At 44.6% G+C, this 23,742-nt stretch overlaps 1 protein-coding gene across 2 annotated transcripts in view; it reads right to left on the bottom strand.

Annotated features, from left to right (window-relative positions):
* The window catches only part of ZNF827 (zinc finger protein 827), a 174,523-nt gene that overhangs the window by 133,328 nt on the left and 17,453 nt on the right, over positions 1–23,742 (bottom strand). For both annotated transcript variants that reach the window (XM_049769979.1, XM_049769980.1), the window contains exon 2: positions 4,432–5,475. In XM_049769979.1, the coding sequence (XP_049625936.1) occupies positions 4,432–5,475 (1,044 nt within the window). The remainder of the gene's footprint in view (positions 1–4,431; positions 5,476–23,742) is intronic.

Here is a 23,742-nt window from a genome sequence, read left to right as displayed (position 1 = left end):
TAAAAGGGAATGGCAGCTGGAAATTTTGTTTGTTTGTTTTTGTTTGGGAGCCACATCTGAATGTGCTCAGGGCTTACTTCTGATTCTGCTTGGGGGACCATGAGATGCTGGGGATGGAATCAAGTATGTTTTGTTCCAGACAAGTGCCATCCCCACTGTACTATCGCTCTCCTCACCCACCCCCCACCAGGTAATATTCTTAAGCCTTAAATGGATGTGAACAGTGGGCTTCAAGCAGGTGTGAATTGTTCTTGAGGCTCAGGAGCTCATACAGACTCATAGTCCTTGCCTTTGCCTGAGAGTGCACACATCTGTGAAACTTCCATCTTTCCCAGGCAAATAAATATATAGAAAGAATGCAAGGAAATAGTGCTTTGGAAACCCTCTCACTGCAACTGTTGTTATTATTTTTGATTATCATTACTTTTAACCGGGAATCCGGCATACTGGGAGCCTGACTGGCCTTCTGTAAGAAACTTTGTCTTGACAATAAAAACCATTTATTTGATTCTGAGCCACAACAGAAGAGCAGCTTCAAAGAGAATTGAGTCAATGTGTGACATTTATCTTTATGGCACACGGATATCATCTCCCCTCAATTGTGTCCCCTTTCAGAGCTGCCTCGGACTACGAACTGGGGCTCAGGGTCACAGAAAAGACACCTCCTCCTCCAGTGTCACGTCCCTCTCACAGGGAAAAAGGCAACCAAGAGGTGGGCTCTTAAAGGACAGAAATCCACCGTGACCCCAGCGACTACAGAATCCTGTTCAAAAAAGAGAAATAAGGCCAGGCCGAAAAGACACTCTTTTCTTCATGCTTTGGACTTCTCAACCTCAAGAAGGTCAAAGAAATGTTGGCAGGGAAACCACTCAATGCAGAATTGCCTTTTCTAGTATGGATCCCTTTGTAACACTAGAGTCAAATTTAGGTGCCCTTTTTGGCAACGCTGGGTGCGACCGTGCTAAGAAGGAAGCAGGCCTTAACATCAGGATGGAGTGCAGCTTCTTTTGTTGTGGGCATTTGGGGGAATTATGCTTGTCTGTTTATGTTATATATCCACAGAAGCCTTCCCCCTTCTGTGAGAAGCGAATCCACCTGTCTGTGTAGAACTACAGGTTTCTTTCTAAGGGAAAGGGAAAAAGACAGTGAGAAACATTTACAAACTTGGGTGAGCTCACTGACCATGTCATGTTTTCTAAGTGAAGCCAAGTTACAGTTGAATGCAGGCCCCAGATTGTCCTGAAACCAATTTGTTTGACCAGTGTGGACAGCAGGAGGATAGAAGGGGCAGAGAGACAGACACAGGAGGAGGGAGGGGAAAAGAAGCAGGTGGACAAGACCGACCCTCCCTTCCACTCCTCTAATTCAAAAGCCAATGACTCATCCAGGGCTAGGGTGGCAAAGCACATTCTTTGCAGATATAAGGCCCAGGTTAGGGTGTTTAATACTGGCTTCTCAGGACCTCAGAATCCCTTAAAGGGGCCCTGACCTCCAGCATCCCATCAGGAGCGGCACCCACAATTAACACCAGGATAAAATTTAATAAAAGATGGCTTAAGCGATTGAGCACATGCCTGTCATGGGCACCACGTGACACCGCAGTATTTTGCAGTATATCCCCCCAAAATACTAACAATCTAAAAAAATCACTCATCTATGTATCAACAAACAACAAACTTAGATATTCTCCAGACTCCTTCTCAGCCCACAATCGAGTTAAGAGGCTGCAAAGTTCACAGAGGTGCCCCTCTCCTGTTTGGTCCATACAAGTGTAAACTTCAGACACCCAGAATTCTGCCTCCAGTTTTTCTTCCAAGTCATCCTCCCTCCAGCTTGAGCCAGAAGGTGAATGATGCTCTTGTCCCATCTCTCCCATCTCTCCTCCCAGCTGGCACATGTGGGACCCAGGGCCCAATGGCCAATAAGTAGGATCCCAACTGTTCTTCTTTCCCTCTTCTTCCCATTTGAACATTTTGAACACTCACTGATTGAAATGTCAAGAGCGCCCGTAACAGAATGCATTCGGTTAAAAGAAAGGGAAATCCGATTGCTCAGAGAAAGAACTCCATGTCAACGTCGGCTGAGAGGGCCACTGAGATGTTGGCAGGGAGTAAGTGCATTTTAACCCCAGAGGGGAACAGCCTTCTCCCTGGATGTCTATCCTAACGCAAAACGGGCAAAAAGCGACTCATCTTACTTAACTTATCTTAACAGGCATCCACTCACCTAAGCAGAAAATTACATTTCACAACTGTTGCCGATTACACTGAAGACACTATAAAAATGAGGAAGTTGCTACAGAGGATCTTTAGAAGTAGCTTCATCAGTCATTCAGGTCAAGTAAAATTAATTGGTCATTTTTAATAAAAGCTTTTAATTTTTTTCTTCTTCTTTTTTTTTTTTTTTTTGAAGGAGTATACTTGGTGATGCACAGAGGTTACACCTAACTCTACACTCAGGAATTACTACTGGCAGTGCTTGGGGGACCATATGGAACGCCAGGGATCCCATCTGGTCTGTTGCGTGTAAGGCAAACACCTTACCTGCTGTACTATCATGCTGGCTCAAGCTTTTAATTTAAATAAAAGCTCTTCCAAATAGTTATTGTCCAGATGAATCTATAGTGCAAACCTCATTAATACATGCATACAATGATCAGATATAGAAACTTATGATATTAACATTTTACACACTGCCACACCTCTCTGGTGCTATACCAGCATGAAATTTCTAGAAACCAGGCATGACGAATTTCATAACTAATTCTCCAGCTCCTCCCTACTCTTTCCCTTGTTTCCTCTCTGGAGCCATTTCTCCTGATTTCACCAGGTGGCAGGTGAGAAGAAAGGAGACATAAAACTAAGAATTGATCGATGTGGCAGGATTTTAATCGACACATCTAAAACTCGGACACACACAGTTTGGATCATGTAAAAGTTTCAGATAACCATTTTCCCAGTTCTAATAGGGCTATTTTACATACTTTTTAAAAAGGAATTATAACTAGTGCCTGTAGTTCACTGGGCAATTTAAATGGAAATTTGTCCTAAATGCACCAAGAGGAAGTTAGCTGCGACTGTTCAATTACCAACTGTGTTAAGTGCTCTCCATTTGTCTGACTGCAAAGAATCAAAAATTGACCAGACACAGTTGATATTGAGGAGGACACAGAACCTACTTCCTGTCTCAGTTGGGCGGGATTCCTCCAGAGACATCTGAACTGACATCCATTCATCCAGCCCTGGGATCAGGTATTGGTCAGAGACACTTTCAAAACACCATGGTCCAAGAGACTATGCTCCAACTGTGGGAGCTCCCCTGACTAACGCTCTCCTTCAGCAAAACAGTGATGAAAGTCAAGGTTTTCTGTCAGACAAGTCTTTGCAAAAGACTCCCAGGAAGGAAACATCTGATTCAAAGTTTCCCCATGCACTGCCCTTCAGACTCTGAGTGAATTGGAATAAAATAAAGCCTTTGCCTGGGAATACGGCCAGAATGACAATATTCAAGAGCATTCTTTTTTTTTTTTTTTTGATTTTGGGCCACACCCGGCAGTGCTCAGGGGTTACTCCTGGCTGTCTGCTCAGAAATAGCTCCTGGCAGGCATGGGGGACCATATGGGACACTGGGATTCGAACCAACCACCTTAGGTCCTAGATCGGCTGCATGCAAGGCAAACGCCGATGTGCTATCTCTCCGGGCCCTCAAGAGCATTCTTAAGAGACAAGCTCTACGGTATGATCAATAAAAAAACTCAGATTCTCCCCCACCCACACACACACACAAATAACAAAGATGCAACCACAATAATCCAGGCTGGGATCAATGATGACAGTCATGTCTGATTAGGCAATTGTCCAAATGTCGTAAGGGAGACGATGACACCCTGTCCCCTGACCACTAGGTTTGAGGGACACAGAACACTCCCTGGAATCTCTTTGCCCTTAAATACACCGTCTTCTAGGGACCACAACTAAACTTGGGTAGGAAAAACCAAGGATGGAGGGGGGAGGGAGAGGGAGGGGGGATAGAGAGGGAGGGAGGGGAGAGAGAGAGAGGAGAAAGAGGAGAAAGAGGAGAAAAGGAGAGAGAGAGGAGAAAGAGAGTGAGAGAGAGGGAGGGGAGAGGGAGGGGGAGAGAGAAGGAGAGAGAGAGAGAGAGAGAGAGAGAGAGAGAGAGAGAGAGAGAGAGAGAGAGAGAGAGAGAGAGAGAGAGAGACCACCACCTGTCTCCTTGATTACTCCTCACCTTTCCAACACAAAGCAATGCGTGAAATGATTGGATCTCAGATGGGAAAGACCTCACCGAGGTCTCCTGAAAGCATTTCTGCTGCTCCTTTGAAATCCCCAGATATAGAGTCCCCCACTCCCCATAAAAGACACTGAAGGCACAATCGCAACTTACAGGTGATTGAAAGAAAAGATTCCATACCTGAGTTGGAGGGTTTGGAAACTCTTCCCTTAGGGACGGGGAGTAACAGTAATTCCAGGGACTGTGGCGGCGGCGGTGGAGGCGGCGGTGGAGGTGGCGGCGTGACTTTCTCTGGCTTCTCTGAAGGCGGTGGCGGCAGAGGGTCCTCAGGCACCAGGGATGCTTTCTCGGCCAGCAGGCTGCCCGCGGCCCTAGCTGCCACCTCTTTCAGAAGGGCTGCCGAGGAGGTCATGGATGCCAGGGAGAGGAAGGAGCTGGCCGGAGGGAGATGCTCTTGCCCGGAAGTCAAGCTTCTCTCACTGACTTTCTTGGATAAAGCAGCCAGCGTGGAACTGGCCGACTGGGCGCTAAAAGGGGAGGAAAAGGACTCAAATCGCACGGTCTCCTCGGTCCTGGTGAGAGACTTGTCCTGCAGAACGGCATTGGCTGCAGCTTTCAGTTTGAGGATGGCGGAATCCGGGGACAGGCTGCAGGTGGTGGTTGAGTTGGGCAACCACTTACCTTGGCTCCACAGAAAACGGTTACTTGGAGTGTATTGGTCGTTGGGTTCCTGCTTCTCGGCCAGCTTCCGGGCCAGAACACTGAGCTGCTGAGCGTGGTGAGACGGTGGGGAAAAGGACAGGTTCGAGCCCACAGTGACTGGCGACTCCACCCTGCCATTGGCCGTAGCAGCCGTGCCGTCAAGTTTGAGGGAACCGGCCTCCAGCAGCCGCCTCAAGTTACTGCTCAGGGGCTTGTTGGAGCCTGGAGGGTCGTCGTCGCACAGAGAAGACACACTGGGAGACAGGTGGTCCTGACACTGCAGAGAGTCTCGCAGGACCTCACCGTCCAGGGCCACCAGCTCCAAAGTGTGGCTGCTGGGCGTGGTGCTGCCCAGGGAGGTGTCCGGGGACGTGGACTGCTCCTGGATCCGGTCCTCCAGCGACAGCTTGTAGTTCTCCTGGACTTCGCCATAGGATGCTTCCGATGGGGTCTCCGAGGAGTTACCATACCACGGCTCTCCCTCGCTGAGTTCGCCCTCCGCCTCGTCCTGCCTACTAACATCTGGGGGGAATCAAGAAGACGGGGTTTACTCCCAGAGCGAGCAGCAAGCAGACATTCAAAGGAAGGGCTTGGCATGCTCCCTCCTCCCCGCCACCCCAGAACCAAATTAGGGCAGATTTCAGCAGCCTTGGCAAATGCCACACAGGCCAAGGTCAGAGACAAGCCCACCTGTGACCTCTGAGGAGCCTGCTCACTCTTTCGTCAGGCCAATTGGACTTGGAAAGGGGGAAAGAGATACGGATCTGGGAAGAGAGGAACAGGGGCAAGAGGAAATGGGAAGAACTCACAGCCCTGGTTAAAGCAAACAGCAGACACCTTCAATCTGGGGGGAGCCTGGCAAAGAGGCCACATGACCGGAGTCCCAGAATATAGGACACAAGAAAAGGGAAGTAGCTTCTCCATTTCCTAATTCCATGAGCTAGAAAAGTCACTTCATTAGTTTAGTAGAAATTGCTTTATTTTATTTTACACCTGGAAGGCTCAGGGGACTATATGGGATACCAAGGATCAAACCCAGGTTGGTTGCATGCCAGGCAAGTGCCCTACCTGTTATTCTATTGCTCCAGCCCAGAAGTAGCATTTTTAATTAGTTATCAGAAAATGTCAATACTTGCCTGACTCACTTCACCCCATTGTTATGGAAATTGAATCCTGGATTTGCAGGGCCCTGATTCACCGACTGCTAAGTATTATATAAAGCCAGCTCTCATGGTTCGAGCCCTTGACATGTCTTTATTGGGTAACATGTGCTGCCTGTTAGAGATGGTCATCTCTGGAGCCAACATGTCAGTCATGGGGCCTGAGAGATAGCACAGCGGTAAGGCGTTTGCCTTAGATGCAGAAGGATGGTGGTTCAAATCCAAGCATCCCATATGGTTCTCCAAGCCTGCCAGGAGCGATTTCTGACCGCAGAGCCAGAAGTAACCCCTGAGCACTGCTGGGTGTGACCCCAAAACCAAAAAACAAAAACAAACAAACAAACAAAAAACCATGCCAGTCATTGTCCCTCAGGTGATGGCCAACAACTGTGCCCCATGCTGAAACCCCTTGGGTCCTCTGCCATCCATTTATTTATCTTTCCAGTTCTGCCTTTCTTCTAGCCCCCAAGTGTCAGTCTATGTGGGTTGCTGGCCATTCCAGAGCTCTTTTTGGGGGTTGGGTTTTTGGGCCATACCCGATGGCACTCAGAGGTATTCTTGGCTCTGTGCTTAGAAATTGCTCCTGGCAGGCTCAAGGGACCATATGAAATGCCAGGAATAGAACCTGGGCCTTTTCTGTGCTGGCCATGTGCAAGACAAATTCCCTACCACTGTGCTATCTCTCCAGCTCCATCCAGAGCATTCTTGACCTTTGATGTTTTTCTACCTTCACTCCAGAGAAGCAAAAAGCCTTCAGCCTACTATGACTTTCCACAGAAAACTTGACTATCCAATTCTCTTCCTCCTTCCACACTCAGCTCAAAAATTCTCCAGACAACTCACAGTATTTGTGCCCCCTACATCAAATCTCATTCACTCCTGCAACAAATCATAATGCAGCATGCTGAGCTGGTTCTAGATCACTGCAAGGATTTTTTGAACAAGAGTGGTACAAAATTTTTTGAACAAGATTGAACAAGATGGGACAAAAACAAAGAGCTTGTAGTTGGTGTTGCAGTAGAGGGAGAGATATTTATTCCCCTAGGATAAATGATATAAAAGGCAGCAAGCAGGCCAAGGAAGATGGGAAGAAGGTGAACTGCCATGCTAAGTAGGGCAGTGAGAATGTGGCTTCACTGGGGCCATGACATTTGAGCAGAGAATCGAGGAGCTGTTTATGCAACTAGCTCTGGGCCAGTTTTCTAGGCAGAGGGAGACAATGTAAAGGCCCAGGTTGGAAACATAACTTTACATGGCTTGAACAACCCAATATGTGGTTTATCCCTGAATGGATAAAAGCCAGTATGGGTAGAGAGAGGATGACTGAACAGTAGAGAAGTCAGAGAGAGAGAGAAAGAGGAGAATGAGAGATACAGATAGAGAGACAGAGACAGAGAAAGACAGAGATAGAGAATCACAGAGGAGCTATGCTATCAAGAAGGTCAGACAGACACTGTGAACTACTGAAAGGTTTTTAGCATCAGGGGCCAGCTGGCACATGGGGCAGAAGAGAACTATGATGGAAGTTATTTTACAGGAACCCTCTGAAATTCAGCTCTAGCAGCTCTGTTTGAATCAAATCACAGGGGGAAAGATGGGAGCTGAGACTTTGATGGGAGGCTGGAAGACAGAAGTCAGGTGAGAAATGCTGGTAGCTGAGTAGGTGGTCAGCAGTTAGATTACAGACAGATCTGAGTACAGGCTCGAGGCTCCAGAGTTTTTTACATTGATTTTTCCATCACTCTAAAGTATCTACCTGGTATCCGCTTGCCTTCTAGAAAGGTGTTCCTTGAAGGCAGGCCCTGTTTTATCATCTGCGTCTCCCACACCACCCAGTACCCAATATTGGTCCCCAGCAAAATTCTATAGCTGAATAATCAATATTTAAATTTTTCAATAGGTGAAGGATGAACCAACATTCTCTGCCAGGCCAAATCTTGTTCAATGACAGGCTGTGTCTTTCTTTTGAAAAGAAAGAGCTAGAATGAGGAACACATGAACTACAAGCTAATACATTGATCTTCTCATGCTATTTAGAGAAGAAATGTCACAAATGACAAATTCCCTTTCACTATGCTAAAGTTCGGCAACTCCTTCCTGAGATTTGTTATTAAGTTATCAAGAAAATGTAAAATATCAAGTGGAATTTGCTAGGGGAAAAAAGGCAGCTAGAATTGAATTTTCTCAGCTAAAGACAGTCTGGTTCCTTGTGATCTGTCCCATTTCCTTCTTCCCACTTGATTTCAATATTTTTCATCTTTTCTGAAATAGGCGGGTCTGAACTACTCAATTCTCTTAATGTTCCTTCAAGAGATGCTCTTAACCAAACACCAGACCATCCACCATCCACCTGTGTTTCAACAATCAGCTACATTTATTTTCCTCTGGCAAACCTCCATTTTTTTGATTCCTGATCAATCTTTCACCTTTCAGTCACATCACCTGGGAAAGATCCAGAAAAGAGTAAGAGTAGAAAAAGATGTAAAAACCACCAGAGTAAAAAATTATGTTCCTCCAAGACATCTATTTACTAATGCTTCGTGATACTTATTAATAGCCATAGTTCAAATTAAAGACACAGACTAGAAGAGACCTAGAAGAGTGAACTAGAACCAGTATGTTAAGGGTCAGTTAACAAAGTACATAGAACCATAGAACCACAAACATCAGAATAAGTCCATTCTTGATGTTTTACTAACACAGTGAAATGCTCTGATGAAAAGCTGCTAACTGGTGGGTAGCTACAGATGCAAGAATCCAAATCTCTCAATATTTTGTCCACCAGTCAAAGTCCCCCTGCACCTCTGCCAGATGTTCTCAAAATGGCAACTTTTAGAAGACTATGAACAACAGCTCTATCCTGCCCTCCCTCCTTCCATTCTCCACAAAAAAATCACCCAGAAAAAAACTTTTCTTTTTTCCATTCTTCCCTCTAATATGTTTCTTCTGCCACAGCATGTCCAAAGTTTATCTAAATGCCTACAAAATCTTCACATTACTGGGAAAGTGCCTTAGACATTTTGTTTCGGTCCCTTCTGTGATTAAGAATACTCATGGGCCCAGAGAGATAGCACAGCGGCGTTTGCCTTGCAAGCAGCCGAACCAGGACCAAAGGTGGTTGGTTCGAATCCCGGTGTCCCATATGGTTCCCCGTGCCTGCCAGGAGCTATTTCTGAGCAGCCAGGAGTAACCCCTGAGCACCTCCGGGTGTGGCCCAAAAAACTAAAAAAAAAAAAAAAAAAAAAAAAGAATACTCATGTGCAAGAACCCTTTCCTTCCAAATGTGGGCTGAAGTGATAGCAAAGTGGATAGGGTATTCGCCTTGCATGTGGCCAATCCGCATTGGATCCCTGGCATCTCATATGGTACCCCGAGCCTACCAGAAGCAATTCTTTTTTTGGTTTTTGGGCCACACCCGGTGATGCTCAGGGGTTACTTTTAGCTATGTTGCTCAGAAATCGCTCCTGGCTTGGGAGACCATATGGGACGCCGGGGGATCGAACTGCGGTACATCCTAGGTCAGACACATGCAAGGCAAACGCCCTCCCGCTGCGCCACTGCTCCAGCCCCATCAGGAGCAATTTCTGAGCACAGAGCTACGAGCAACCCCAGAGCACAGCCAGGTGTGGCCCAAAAACGAACAAACAAACACAAAACAAAGAACAAATGTGCCCAGGTAGGTATGTCAATTTAGGTTCTAGCTCCATTGTAAGAGAATAGAGAGGCCCCCACCTTCTCAAACGAAGCCTACTAGAAAGTCACTTTCCACACCCTGCCAAAACACAAGCTCCCAATAAGCAAACATGCAAACTAAGTATTTCTCCAAAACATCATATGCTGTAATATCTGCATATTTTTCAACTATTCTATTCTCCATTCATTACATATGATTTTTGAAATCCCTATTTCTGAACTTTAAGAAAACTTTGATACATAAAAAATATCTTTAAGCTCCTAAGATTCTATTATTAATCACTTTTCTGAAGATATTGTTACTGAAATTGAGACTATCCAAGTTATAAAACCACCAAATAATGTTAATGCATGACCCAGAAAGAGACCAGAAACTCAAGGCTGAAACATACCTGAAATTATTCTGATGTCATCTGAGCAAAAAGGTGAGGTGATTTTTCAAAAAATAAATACAAAAGAGCAGAGACATGGGCCAGAGAGATAAAACAAGGGTTTAGGTATTTGCCTTGCAGACAACTGATCCAAGTACAATCCCCAGCACCACACATAGACCCCTGAGCACAGAGTCAGGAGTAAGCTTAATATAAAGTAAGCTCAATACTGGCTGTGGTCCCTCTCTCCCACTTCACACCCTCTCCATCAAAGGAAAATTTGATGGGACAGAAATTCATGAAAAAAATGTAAGTTGTTAGCGCACAAAACAGTTGAGCTGTCACTGAAGTTTGCTTACACAACTATGCATTTATCCTCCTTCTGGTCAGCTCTCAATTTCACAGTCAGCTCCATCAAGGTGATTTTTCTGGAAGGCTGTAACTGATTTAGGGATCAGGGCTCCCTTGGGTTGGGGGACCTTTGGGGTAAAAAACACCAACAAATGGGGAACTCAAAGCAAAGTGTGTCTGCAATTCCAGGATGAATCTGGTGGTCAGTGCAAACTTCAGAGCAAGCCAGGCTGTGCTCCTGTCTGTCTGTCTGTCTGTCTGTCTGTCTGTCTGTTTGTCTGTCTGTCTCTCCCTCTCTTTCTTGCTCTCTCTCTTGTTCTTTCTCTCCTCTCTCTCTTCTCACCCCCACCTCTCATTTGTGCTCCAGACTCTCCACATTTCCTGTCACTGGCCTAAGGCCTCACAAAGGCTTCCTGCCCACGGGGACCATGGGGTCCATAGCTTGCCTCCCCAGGCTTGGGAAAGCCTCTGGGCAGCCAATGGAAATACTTCCTGCAGGAGACATTATTTTTAACCTCCAGCATAGGAAGCCGCTTCCCTTGCTAATTTTGCAACAACCTGTGTCTCTGGTTGCCAGGTTTACAGTCACTTGCCCTGCCGGCTTTCCACAAGCATCTGTTTTGGTGTTTTGTTTTGTTTTGTTTTGTTTTCACTTTATATCCGAAGCTCCAAGAATTAAGAATAGACAGAGTGCAATTACAAAATGAAAATATGCTGAATACATTTTGTTTCCATGTGGTGACTATTTCTCCTTTGGGAGAAAACAAAACAAAATCCCACTACCTAACATGTTTGTTTATAATTCAGAAACTTGGTAATTTGATATGCACAACTCACTATGTTCCCCCCTACACTGACACCCCGGTTTTTTTTTTTCCTCTCCAACGCACTTCCCTTCCAACTGGACAGTTTCAATCAGGAACATTTCATGGGGCAAATACTCAACTCAGGACATCCTCATTCAGGAAGCTGGGACCAGAGAGAAAAGGATCTAAGTCAGACGCCGATTATTGCCACATCTTCTAGCTGAGGTTAAAGCTGGTATAGACAGCAGCCTTAAAAGCCCCATTTCCCTGAGAGATAGCACAGCGGCGTTTGTCTTACAAGCAGCCGATCCAGGACCAAAGGTGGTTGGTTCGAATCCCGGTGTCCCATATGGTCCCCCATGCCTGCCAGGAGTAACCCCTGAGCACTGCCGGTGTGACCAAAAAAAACTGGAAAAAAAAAAAAAAAAGCCCCATTTCCAAATCTACCCACAAACCATTCCGCATGGATCAATCCCACCCATCCACAGAAATCTAAAGGACAGTTTCAAACACCAATGTTCAATATCTCAGGACTGGCCTCCATGGCATTGCCTTCTGGTCGAACCTCTAATCGTCGGCACCTTTCCTCACCAATATGTCCACCTGGAATCTACCCAGAAGTCTTCTAGCCCAGTTTCCGGTAAAAAAAAAATGTCAAGTTTTCCTTCAACATCTAACCCACGCCTACAGCTAAACTATCTACATTCCATTTCTTAGGGTGGACAGGCTCTCAGGGGGTGCTCAGAGGGAAGCAGGGCCCCTCCAAGAAATTCTCAGCCAACTGGGTTGGCAATTGCATGCCATGGCCAGAGGATGAGGTTCTCTGCAGGGGTCCTGCAGTGCCAGGGTTCGCAGCCCTATGAGACTCAAGAGCTCAAGGGGTCACAGACAGCAGTGCTAGGAGACTGTGAAGCTGCACCCTACAGTGCTTCAGGAATCATTGATCCAGGGATGACTACATGTGCCTGACCCCCTGTACTATCTCCTGGGGCCCCTTATATCTCTTTTAAGGCCAGCATCTCTCTCAGTATTATCAGTGATATGGAAGGCGATTCTATACAAAGTGACTTGTCAAGGAGTCACTTTGTGTGTGCAAAAGGAAAAAAGACAGTAACAGAAGCAATGCTAATAAATGATTTCACTCAGCAGATCTTTCCCAGGCATTTACTCAGAACAGGGGACTCTTCTTGAGGATGCAACAGCCTCTGGCTCCAGAGACTCTGAGCAGCAGGGAAGGGTGACTGACCGCCCAACAACAGAGCAGGGCTGTGTGTGCCAAACTGAAGGACAGAGTCATTCCAAAGACGCAGGTGGCTTTAGAAATGGACCTGGAAGGATGAGGGCAATTTTCACACACAGCACTAAAAATTCACTTACAAGCAAGCTTGCTCCTCTGCAAATTATCAAGAAAGCAATCGAGCTGGGGTGGGTAAGACTAATATTCAGCGGAATTAGACTAGATAAGGAACACACTTGTTCGTCTTTGTAGTTCACATTTTCCAAACACATCATATACAGCTCCAGGAAGAGCAGATTTTACCCACTGTGTAACTTGTTTGGCAATGGAAGCATCTGAGGGATTCTAAACACCAGAAGATGTAGGATCTCCCTGGCTAGCCATTTTTTAGTTCTGGTCTGAAACCTGCCCCTACTAGGCTAATTGGGCCCCAGAATCTAGAAGAGTCAACAGAGCCCATAAGTTCCATACCTACCCCAACCCCAAACACAGAGCTCGACATAATGAAGCTGGCAGCAGCCAGGCTGGAGAAAACACCAGCTGGGCTCTTTATCCTTTGCATCTGAGGTTGGCCTCATCCTCCAAATCACCTTTCCCAGGAGGCTGAAACAGAGAAAGGTCACTGGCCTCTCCTATGAGGATTGGCTCATAGGAGGTCATGTTTCCCTCCCTGGACTTATCACAGACACCAGAGGACAGGTCCACAATGGGCTCCATGTGGGTCACAGAAGAAGAGGAAGCAGAGACACCAGAAAACAAAAACAAGGACCTTGCTGCTATTTCATAAGAGTATACTGAACATCAGGTTGCACCAATCTGATTGTAGAAAGCATGAAACATAGCCTCAGGGAGGCAAATTTTTACCTTCCAAGGTTTACATATTGTCTTGGTAGCCTGAAAGCCACAGCAGTAATGCAGGACACACAGGCCTTTCTGGAACACAGTTCTCAGCTCAATGCACAGGCCAGGGGTTGGCTCCATACCACAAAGCATTCGAGGTCTGTTATGGAAAGAAGCATCCATGCCTAGGCACCCAACTGCTGTCAGCATGGATGAGAGAAAATTTAAGAACGGCACGTGTGGAGAAGGCACCAAATTCCTATGGCCAGTCCAACTGAGGAGCAGGTGGCTGAGCAAAGGGGAAAGGGGGGAAGTCTAGAGGGAATAAATAAGTGCTGCTGACCAGGATAGCAGGAGGGCTCCTGGGTCTGACCGGGTTCCCAAAGGATTGCTTCGAATGGCCAAAAGGAAAACAAGAGGCTGGAAGACACAGCTCACTCATGTTGCAGCCTCAGAGAAAGACCAAGCAGGGTCTAAGAGAGTTGCACTATGATAATACAAAATTTCTCATTATAGTCACTGACCAAGGAATCGCCCAAATTCCTTCATCAAGATGCTCCCTTTAAAAGCATATCCCCCTCCTTGGTGAGTGAATCTTCACAGAGTTTACCTTCAATGTACATCCCAAATCTTGTCACTTTTCATTGACTTCAAACCTTATCTGGAACTCAAGGCCTACATGATCTCTGACACTCTTAACTCCTTCCCTTGTTAATTAAAAAAAAAAAAATCCTCTTCCTCAGAGCCTTTGCATACACTATATCTCCTCCCTGAAATTTTTTCTGTCCTCCAAAACTGCCAGATGGCCAATTCCCCTTACTACCTCAGGTCTCCCCTCAAACAGGTTTATGAGAAAAAGGACTTTTTCCTCAACACATAGAATGGGACCAGCATAAAGCCAGTATACCAGTGTTATTTGTTAACTGCATGAATGAGGAAGAATTGGAAAGGCAGCACAGGTATCCCCACTTTTCAAAGATTGGCATCATGCCATTTTCCTCTGACAAAAGGCCGACATTAGTACCAGTTTTTGCTAACAGAAAAGCTCAGAGGAGGACTTTTGCTTCTACTATAAAAGGTGAAAAGCACAAAGAATGTTAGACTGGTGGCGAGAGGCCATTGTAAAAGCAGTAATGCCCCAGGCCACGAGGGTTTCCCCACTGAGCAGATAAAGTACAGAGATGTGTGTTAATTCCTCTACAGAAGCTAAACAAAATGGGGTTTGAGGTCTTCTGTGTTACTTGGTCAGTGAGTTAGGAGTCTGGGAATGTTCAAATTTTTTCCATAATAAATTATTGGTCATAGCTTCTTCACTATACACTGTCTCAGCTTACAGAAAGTTTCATAGTAGCACACAAGTTTCAAATGGTATGTGTGCGATGGGGGTGGGAAGGGAGCCATGTGTTGGAAAAGGGAACGACTTTCAAATTTCCAAAGAGCAGTACTATTTTTCTCATCGGAGTTAGTAGGATGAGTCTGTTTTACAAACTTTCTCACCAAATGTTCCCTAGTGGCCAACGTCAAGAATTGCACCCAGGAGGACGGGAGATGGAAATAGAGCTCCTTCCAGGAAACCCCACCATTCAGTTTGAAGTGAATTCTGTTGTGCAAGTGAATTCTTCTCCACACAATAGTCATGCTTGTTCCTACCTAACTGACTCAGGTATTTGCCACAAATCCTGCAGTAAAGTGGATTCTCTATGAAGACCACCATGTTTCACTGCAAACTCAGCTTTGGAGAAACATGGACTCAAATAGAAAAACAAGATCTGAGGGAAGAAAGTACCAGCACAGGTCAAGCACATTGGAGGGAGAGGAGTTAAGCATTCATTGTTACTATTATCAACTCGATTTATTGAATTGAAATTGGCTATAGGAACTATTTTATCAATGTGAAAGTCATGGAGACGTAAGCCCAAGGAGTAAGTAGTCTGGAGGTGGGGGTAGAGGAAGCAGAGATGACCAATGATTTGCCCCAAGTCCCAAAGTTGAGTTCCAACAATGATTTACAAGCAGAAATAGGATATCAGTTCAGTGTCCTGGTCCAAAGACCAGAGTTATCAACATGAAATCCTAACTCATCCTCATTAAATGAAAAAATGATTCTAGAAAAAGACTTGGAACACAACTGGCTTCCAATAAACATGTGTTGGATGAATAATCATGCAAAGCCAACATTAAAATATGCAGAAATTGAGGGCTGGAGCAATAGCACAGTGATAAGGCGTTTGCCTTGCATGCAGCCAATACAGGACGGACCCCGGTTTGAATCCCAGCATCCCATTTGGTTCCCCAAGCCTGCCAGGAGTGACTTCTGATCGAAGAGCCAAGAGTAACTAACCCCTGAGCGCCACCCCCGGGTGTGACCCAAAAAGAAAAATGTGCAGAGAAAAGATGAGACTTAGCAACACAGGCTGAATTGCACACTCATACACACACATACACACACCACCCTGTGCCAAAGATGTTGAAACCCTAACCCCCAGTACTTGTGAATGTGACCTTATTTGGAAATGGGATGTTTGCTAATCAAGTTAAGATGAGGTCATGAGGTTAAGCCAATAGGATTGAGGTAATTATGAAAAGGGACTACTGAATACTAGGCAAACACCTAGGCATGCAGGTACAACATCATGTGAAAACTATTGTTGTACCCCCCACAAACCAATAACTACCAGAAAGATCTATAACAGTTTTGTTTTTGGTTTTGGTTTTTGGGTCACACATGGCAGCACTCAGGGGTTACTCCTGGCTCTATGCTCAGAAATCGCTCCTGGCAGGCTCTTGGGGCCATATGGGATGCCGGGGATTTGAACCACCGTCCTTCTGCATGAAAGGCAAACGCCTTACCTCCATGCTCTCTCTCCAGCCCCCTACAACAGTTTTTACTCTCTAGTTTACAGAGCGTATGGACCTTCATCTTTACTTCTGATTTTCAGATTAGGGCAATCCATTTCTGTTAGCTAAACCACTCCCAATTTGGTGTACTCTGTTATATCAGTACGTCCAAACAAATATATTTAAATTTGAACTGTTAGTGTTAGGGCCTGGATCAGTAGGAGGTTCAGGGAAAGACTGCTAACGCTGGGAGTCCGGTAAACAGTTTCTCCAGCAATCAGGCAGCAACCATCCAATAGGAGTGGCCTAGTTTCCTCATATGCCCCTACAGGTCCCCCCCATCCCACACCAGCCCACCCCAGCACTTAAGACCAGGGCTTTTTTTACCCCCAGGTTAACTGTCATCTTGTGGCAGTTACAAAGGGCAAGTTTCTGGTAAATGGCATCTTCAACTTTAAAGGGACAGTAACACACTTATGGCTGACCAGGGGCCAGAGAGTCTCTGTTTCCTTATATAAATGAAGGTTTGAGGCAGTTTTTTCTGTATTTCTTTTTTAACCCTGGATTCTAAACTGCAACCTCCATTTGTTCTGTAGATTTTTGTCTCAACTGGGAATTCTGTACAAAACCGACCCCAATGAAGGCTCAGTGTGAAATCCTCAGGGCTGGAAGTTAAGACAGCAGACAAATAGGTCATTTTTGCCTGTCTGCAGAGTTCAGCCAATTTCTTTTAAATGAAAGATTTGGAGAATGTCAACTATTAAGAAAAAGAAGGATTCTATTATTATGGCAGCTACTTGGGAATCTCTTGATTAAAAACATATACTTCTCACCTATGTTGAAGCAAATCAATTAAGGGTAGTTCAAAATATAGCAAGAATCTACTGGTCAAAAGGCCAATGCAGAGACCAAAGAGAACTGGTTAGCCAATGGATTGATGACTTGCTCCTTCACCCTTTCATGTACCACCATGTTACAAAAAGCATATAGAATCTGTCCCCTCAAGCAATCAGAAGTAAATTTACCATGGCTACCCCAGCGTTATCACAAAAATTGTCTGCTAAGGCTGATAAATTGGTCGATTATCTGCTTCCTTGACTTTTATTTCCTCTTGTATAAATGTTTTCATCTCATCATTACCAATACCTGTTCTAAGATGAACGATAAATTGCTAAACCACTGAAATCACTGGGAAATTCTTAATAGCTCAAAAAGAACTTAACAACAACAACAAAAAGCCTTAATAACTTAATAATGCACTATGTAGTCTAAGAACAGTGCTCTAAAGAGAAATAGCTACTTCGTGAAATCTTAGCTTACATATATAATGAAACATTTCTTTGAAGGCACTTTTACCAAACACTGGCATCAGGCATCTCTTAATGAAGCGTATTACAGTTAGAACTCAACTCTCATACCAAAGGAGAATTTTCACACAGCAAGTCTTTCATTTACTAAAATGATAGGCATATTCAGGAAGATAAAAGGTGGGGGGGGGGTGGAATAGAAATTTTAGCATGGGAGACAAGACAGAATTGCCTTTTATTTTGTGATTAAATACCTATCAAAACAATTGGGGTAGGGGGAGGCCAGAAAGGGCAGCTCCCCAACCCCCACAGATTCACAGAGGACACTGGTGCTATGGGATGACAGAGAATCCTTTAAGCCCAAGAATTTCTGACACCAAAGAGGCGAATTACAAGACCCACCCAGATGCAAAGATAGCTTTAAACCCGGCTTTAGGCCAACAATTTTAACCTTTACTCCTGCCAGGGCTTCGTGCCAGGCCGCCTAGTCAGAGGTCAAATGCATTGAATTTTTTGTTTGTTTTTTGTTGTGGGGTGATGAGTCTCCCAAGCAATACTCAGGGGAGCAAGGGGTCACTTTCTATACGTGCACTTATTCACTTTGCCTCTGGGGAGATGAGCCCAGGAATGGGGCTCAGGGATGTCGGGAACCACCTTGACAGCACAACACCCACTGCGGGGGGGGGGGGGGGGGGGGGGGAGGGCAGGGCATGCAGCAGTGGAAGGGAGCGGCTCAGGCCTCCTTGCATCCCTGACCCCTTGGCTATCTCCGTGGCCTTTGTTGCCCTTCTGGCATACACAATACAAATCCAAGATGGAAGGTCAAAAGTCAGCCAAGATAAGAAGGCATGGGCAAATGTGCAGGATACCCTCCAGATTCACACCCCCTTAACAAGGTTAACGATATTAATAACCCCTTACATCCAATGGCTTTGCCTACTGAATTCTCTTTGAAGGACCACAAAGGGGGTGGTTCATGTTTTTCCAGCTAAGCATGGGGCTTGGGGTTTCCCTAAGCAAACTCTACTTAAAAGAAACCAGGCTTCATTTTCAACCTCGCTATGAACTTGGCTCAAAGAAAACATTTATTTGCTTCCCAAGAAAACATGAACGATTACAGTTATGCATCAAGTGGAAAGGTAAGTTTGGGGCCTATGTTTCACAGCTGCTACAAAGGCTCAACCCTAAGGTAGAGGCTCAAAGTAATCCTTTGGGGTACTTTGCCTGATGGCACCATCTTGCCAAAGTGACCTCGCCATTTCCGGAAGTGAGCTCCCTGTTTCCGGAAGTGATCTCACCATTTCTGGAAGTGGACCATTTCCATACTTATGGCCCAGTTCCTCTGGTTTTTCATTTCTTGAGGTAGGAGGGTGGTTTAAAATACCCCCACTTCTTGCCTGAGTCACTACACCACTTTTTTCATCTTGGAGAACTCAGAGCTTTCTGGTTGAAGTACAAGGCTTCCTTTTTATAAAAACTAAATTAATCTTCCACCCAAACCTGATATTGGAAAAGGAAGATGAAAATGTAGTGGGAAATTTAAAGAATTTAGTTCGAGAAATACAAGTTTTTAAAATTCTAATATAAATATACTCAATCAGAACTTGTTTTAAACTGATGTTTGGAAGTTACTTAAAGCCAAATTCTTATAGTATTACTGTTAATATCAGCAGTAGTGAATCCTGTAAAGCTGGCCTGGCAATCTTTTCTGCAAACAGACAGACAGTAAATATATTATGTTTTGTGGGTCACATACAATCTCTGTCCAGCATTCTTTAATGTTTCTGTTGTTGTTCCTCTTGCCTTTTTTTTTTTTTTAAGTACATATAACCTTTAAAAATGTGAAAACCTAGCTGGAGAGACTGTACAGGGGTTAAGGTGCTTGCCTTGCAATTAGCTGACACAGTTGAATCCCTTGCATTGTCTATGGTTCCCTGAGAACTAAGAGGAATGATACCCGAGCACAAAGCCAGAAGTCCTAAGCCCCAAACTCCCCATCAACCCCTAAGAATTGGAAACCATTTTGGCTTGAGGAGGTATACAAAATAAGCCAGAATTTTGCACTCAATATGTACTTTTTCTTTATAATAGAAATAAAATAATATTAGAAATTCAGATATGAAGAAATTCTTAATTAGTCACTTGTGTGTTGCTAAGCACCTGTGTGGCTCAGTTTCCTCTTCTATGAACTGAGGGGTTAGAACAGAGCAGAGGTTTATAAACTATATCTACTAGGAACAGCTGTCTGGAAGCATCTCTACCTCTCACCTTAGTCAAACCTACCAAGCACAGGCTGACTTTGACCTTGTCTATAATGTCAGCATTCTTCACAGACACGTGTTCAGGGACAATAGAAGGGTAGTTTTAGAAAACTTTGTATTCTATGGTCTCAGGAATCTTCTGGGTATTAATTCTTTATGAAACTCTTACTGCATCACCAGTCCTTTCCCAGTCATTTTATTGGGCAAGTATCAAGTAGACTGAAAATGGTTTAGGATCCAATGCTGATGTATTGAAAGAAGAGACAAAAGCAAGAATAATCTTATCTTAAGAGGTCACCTGCACATACTTAATTTGTAAAAATTCAACAGAGAGCCTTATCAGAGGGTTGAAGTCCCATGCATGCTAATGGGTGAGGGCTAGGTACAATATCTCTGCTGAGAGCCTTGGGGACACAGGAGATTTAGCAGTAGAAGAAACAATGAATGGAGGCAGAGGTCTGTTCCAGTCTGAAATTGGAACTTACTGCTGTGTAATTTCTAATGTTTATTTAACAAGAGCTAAAAGGTCTACTAAATATTAACCCACAGAGTGGGTATAGAAATACAGCAGATCCCTGAACAATGTCATGTCATTTTCCATTGTTTCATTGAAAAGCTGATATTGAAAAATTGATTCCAGATGGGGCCACTATCTGTAACAAAGGTTCCCAAATTTATTTGACCAACCATACCTTTTTTCAGGAAAAAAATATCACTTAACATTCCACAATCATACATGAAGCTACTACTAAATTCACCCTGTATGAGGGGGGTTGATATTTTCCACTTTGGGGAAAGTTGACCCCGAGTCTTTAGCGGTCAATTTCCTTCCCAACCCCAAAGATGTGCCCATAAGGCTCACTAGTATGCCTTGGTTGTCCTGGCAGTGGTGTGTGTGTGTGTGTGTGTGTGTGTGTGTGTGTGTGTGTGTGTGTGTGTTAATATAAAGATTATTTTTTACAGAGTGGGTCCCACCATGAGCCCTGCACTGATAGGACAAGTTCTGGCTGCTCAGAACTATAACAAGTGAGTCAGAGAATGAACATAAATGACTGTTCACAATTAAGCCTATTTCGGATCCTTGTATGGGTGGTGATTTTTTTTAATGGGTCACAGGAATTTGATTCTTGTTTGTATCCATTAGGCAACAGTCAAATTGGATTTGTTAAACATCATTTTGCTTGAAGTCCATTTCCAAGAACCTCAAGGACACTGAGAGAACTGACCGTACAGTGATAAACTTGCCCTATTTGGTACACTCCACTCTCTGTTACCCAGAGCTTCCACCCCTGACCTAGGTAGGGTCAAACACTCACTTCCTGTCCCAGACAGATGTGGTGGTTAGTTCTGCAGAGAGAGAAAAGCACAGACACAAACTAGAAAGCTACAGACTCTCCACCTATCACTTAAATCACAGATATGCCACTTGGAGAATTTAAAAATTAGTCAAATTAGGGCACAGCAGACTGTGTTACTACGTACTTTGAATATTATTGTGAGAGACTTGTAATTCACGTTGATCACAATAAAAATTATTTTTTTAAAAAAAGGCAAATAAATACACAAAAAAAAACCTACAAATGATGAAGAAAAATGCAAAGCAGAAAAGGAACACTGTGACACCAGTTCAAAATTTCCAAATGAACCTCACCATGCTTCAGAACAGACCCCCACCCCAACCTCTCCCCACTGTCCCATCTGTATTATAGAAAACTCATTTTACTGTTGACATATAACACTGAGATCTTGAGGGCTAGGCTCCCTCCCTCCCAGGCACCTACAAATCTCAGTGAGGGCATGAAATGTTAAACTGCCCGCCTAGCTCAGAACTGTGGACCTGGCCACCCCAGCTCTCTGTCACATGCACCTCAACCAAAGAGGACAGGAAACTTCTGGTTGTTTCGACCATAGAATCCAGATGGAGAATATGCCCAGTCATCAGGAAAATCTTACAGTCTTGGCACTGTGTGAGGACAGAGAGAGAGCACAGGAGCCAATCACTGAAGGGAGACTCTCCAGTCAGGAATGTGCCACGAATTTCCAACCACAAAATTTCTCTCTTGCACTCAGACTGTGGGATCCCCCTTGCGGTGTGGGCCTCCCTCCGCCTTGGCTCCACTTGGCAAGTCTCCTGAAAAGTTGGCCCCTCGCCTCTCTTCCCTCCTTTCCTTTCCAGGATCTGCTCATGTAAATGTCTGTGGTCTAGTTCCATCCCTCTTACCAGCTCCAGGACACCACTGAAGCAACTTTATTTCACATTTCTGAAAGAGAGAGACAGCAGGAGGTATTTGCCAAAGTCCTTCCTATCACTAAAATAGTTTGATTCTGTGAACGGTTCATGTATTCAGCCCAATTCATGGGACAGCTTCAAGCTCTTGGAATGTGTGGCCTCTTGTTCACTTTTTCCATTCGTTGGTTCAACGATATTTATCGACCACCTGCTGGAAACCAGGTATTGTCACATGCAAGGATATACAGAAATGAGTAAGGAAGAATTCATGCCTTGAAACGGTTCCTAGTCCAGAAGGATATAGATGAATAAGCAGGTCATAATTACCACACTGGCATTCCAAGAGGTTTCTGGATACTACTGGAAGAGGGGAGAAGGTTCCTAAGCCAGCCATTAGGAGGGAGCAACAGCTTACGAAGGGCTTCTCAGAGAACTGTTAATATGAAGGATATTAATGGCAACAAGCAGAAAGCGTTCCTAAAATTGGGAAAAGAAAATGCCAAGGAAAGGCCTGTAGTATGTCTGACAGATTAATCCATTTGAATGAAATATGGAGTATAGAGGAGAGCAAAAGAAAGGAACCCCTTTTTTTGTAAGGGCCTTCTAAACTACACTGACAGAAACAAGTTTAATTCATCTAGGGAATACGTAAAGGGTCCTAAAGAAAGATGGTCACATGTTTACAAAGTCTGTGAGAAAATTGTCTAAAAACTGTTTCCAGAGGGCAGGGAAAGGTCGGGGGTGAAGGGGAAAGAAATAATGTTGAGCAAAACAAAGAGGGGGAAAAAGCTATTCTTAAGAGGAAAAAATAAAGAAGTTGCAGAAAATTGGCAAAATGAATTCTAGAGATTCCACAGCAACAGGCTTTTTGATGCACTGGATATGGGAAGCAAGAAAGAGGATGGGATTGAGGTAAAGAGCACCCAGTTTCTGTCATAAGAGAGTGAACTGGGGCCGAAGCGGTAACACAGAGGTAGGCCATTTGCCTTGCACACAGCCAACCCCTGACAAACTCTGGCTCGATTCCCAGCATCCTATATGGTCCCTCAAGCCTGCCAGGAGTGACTTCTAAGTGCAGAGCCAGGATTAAACCCTGAGTACTGTCCAGTGTGACCCAAAAACAAACAAACAAAAGAGAGTGAACTGGTGGGAGAGGAGGGAGGCATTGGTGGTGGGAATGTTGCACTGGTGAAGGGGGTATTCTGTTTATGACTGAAACCCAACTACAAACATGCTTGTAATCATGGTGCTTAAATAAAGATTTATATAAAAAGAGAAAAGAGAGAGTGAAATGGTGGGTGAGCAATTCAGAAAAAGGGAGAATAGCCACTAAGTGTCACCTGAGCCAATCAATGAAAATCAACGAAGCAAAAACACGGAGACATTTTCATTTCTAGGGGACACCCCAGATCAGTGGTTCTCTGTGCTCTGTCAATCACAGGGGTCTCAAAGACTCTGTTAGCTTCACACCTGGCTTCATAATAATCCTTAGATTCCCCCTTTTGTCTCTGTGGCCCTTGCAGTGATGAAGAACCAAAGTAGAGCAAACACTGAGATCTGAGGTCCCACTCAAACCCCACTAGGCTGAGCCAGAAGCCACTGTCTCAAGCAGAATCTGTACAAGATATTCAGGTAACACAGCACTGCCATGATGCAGGAAAAGGAACCTGTGGGATGGAAGTGCATGGACCCCGT

Source organism: Suncus etruscus, chromosome 3 (assembly GCF_024139225.1).
Source record: "Suncus etruscus isolate mSunEtr1 chromosome 3, mSunEtr1.pri.cur, whole genome shotgun sequence".
NCBI lineage: Eukaryota > Metazoa > Chordata > Mammalia > Eulipotyphla > Soricidae > Suncus > Suncus etruscus.
The sequence above is the reverse complement of the archived record's forward strand: the minus strand, read 5'-3'. Positions and strand labels throughout refer to the sequence as shown.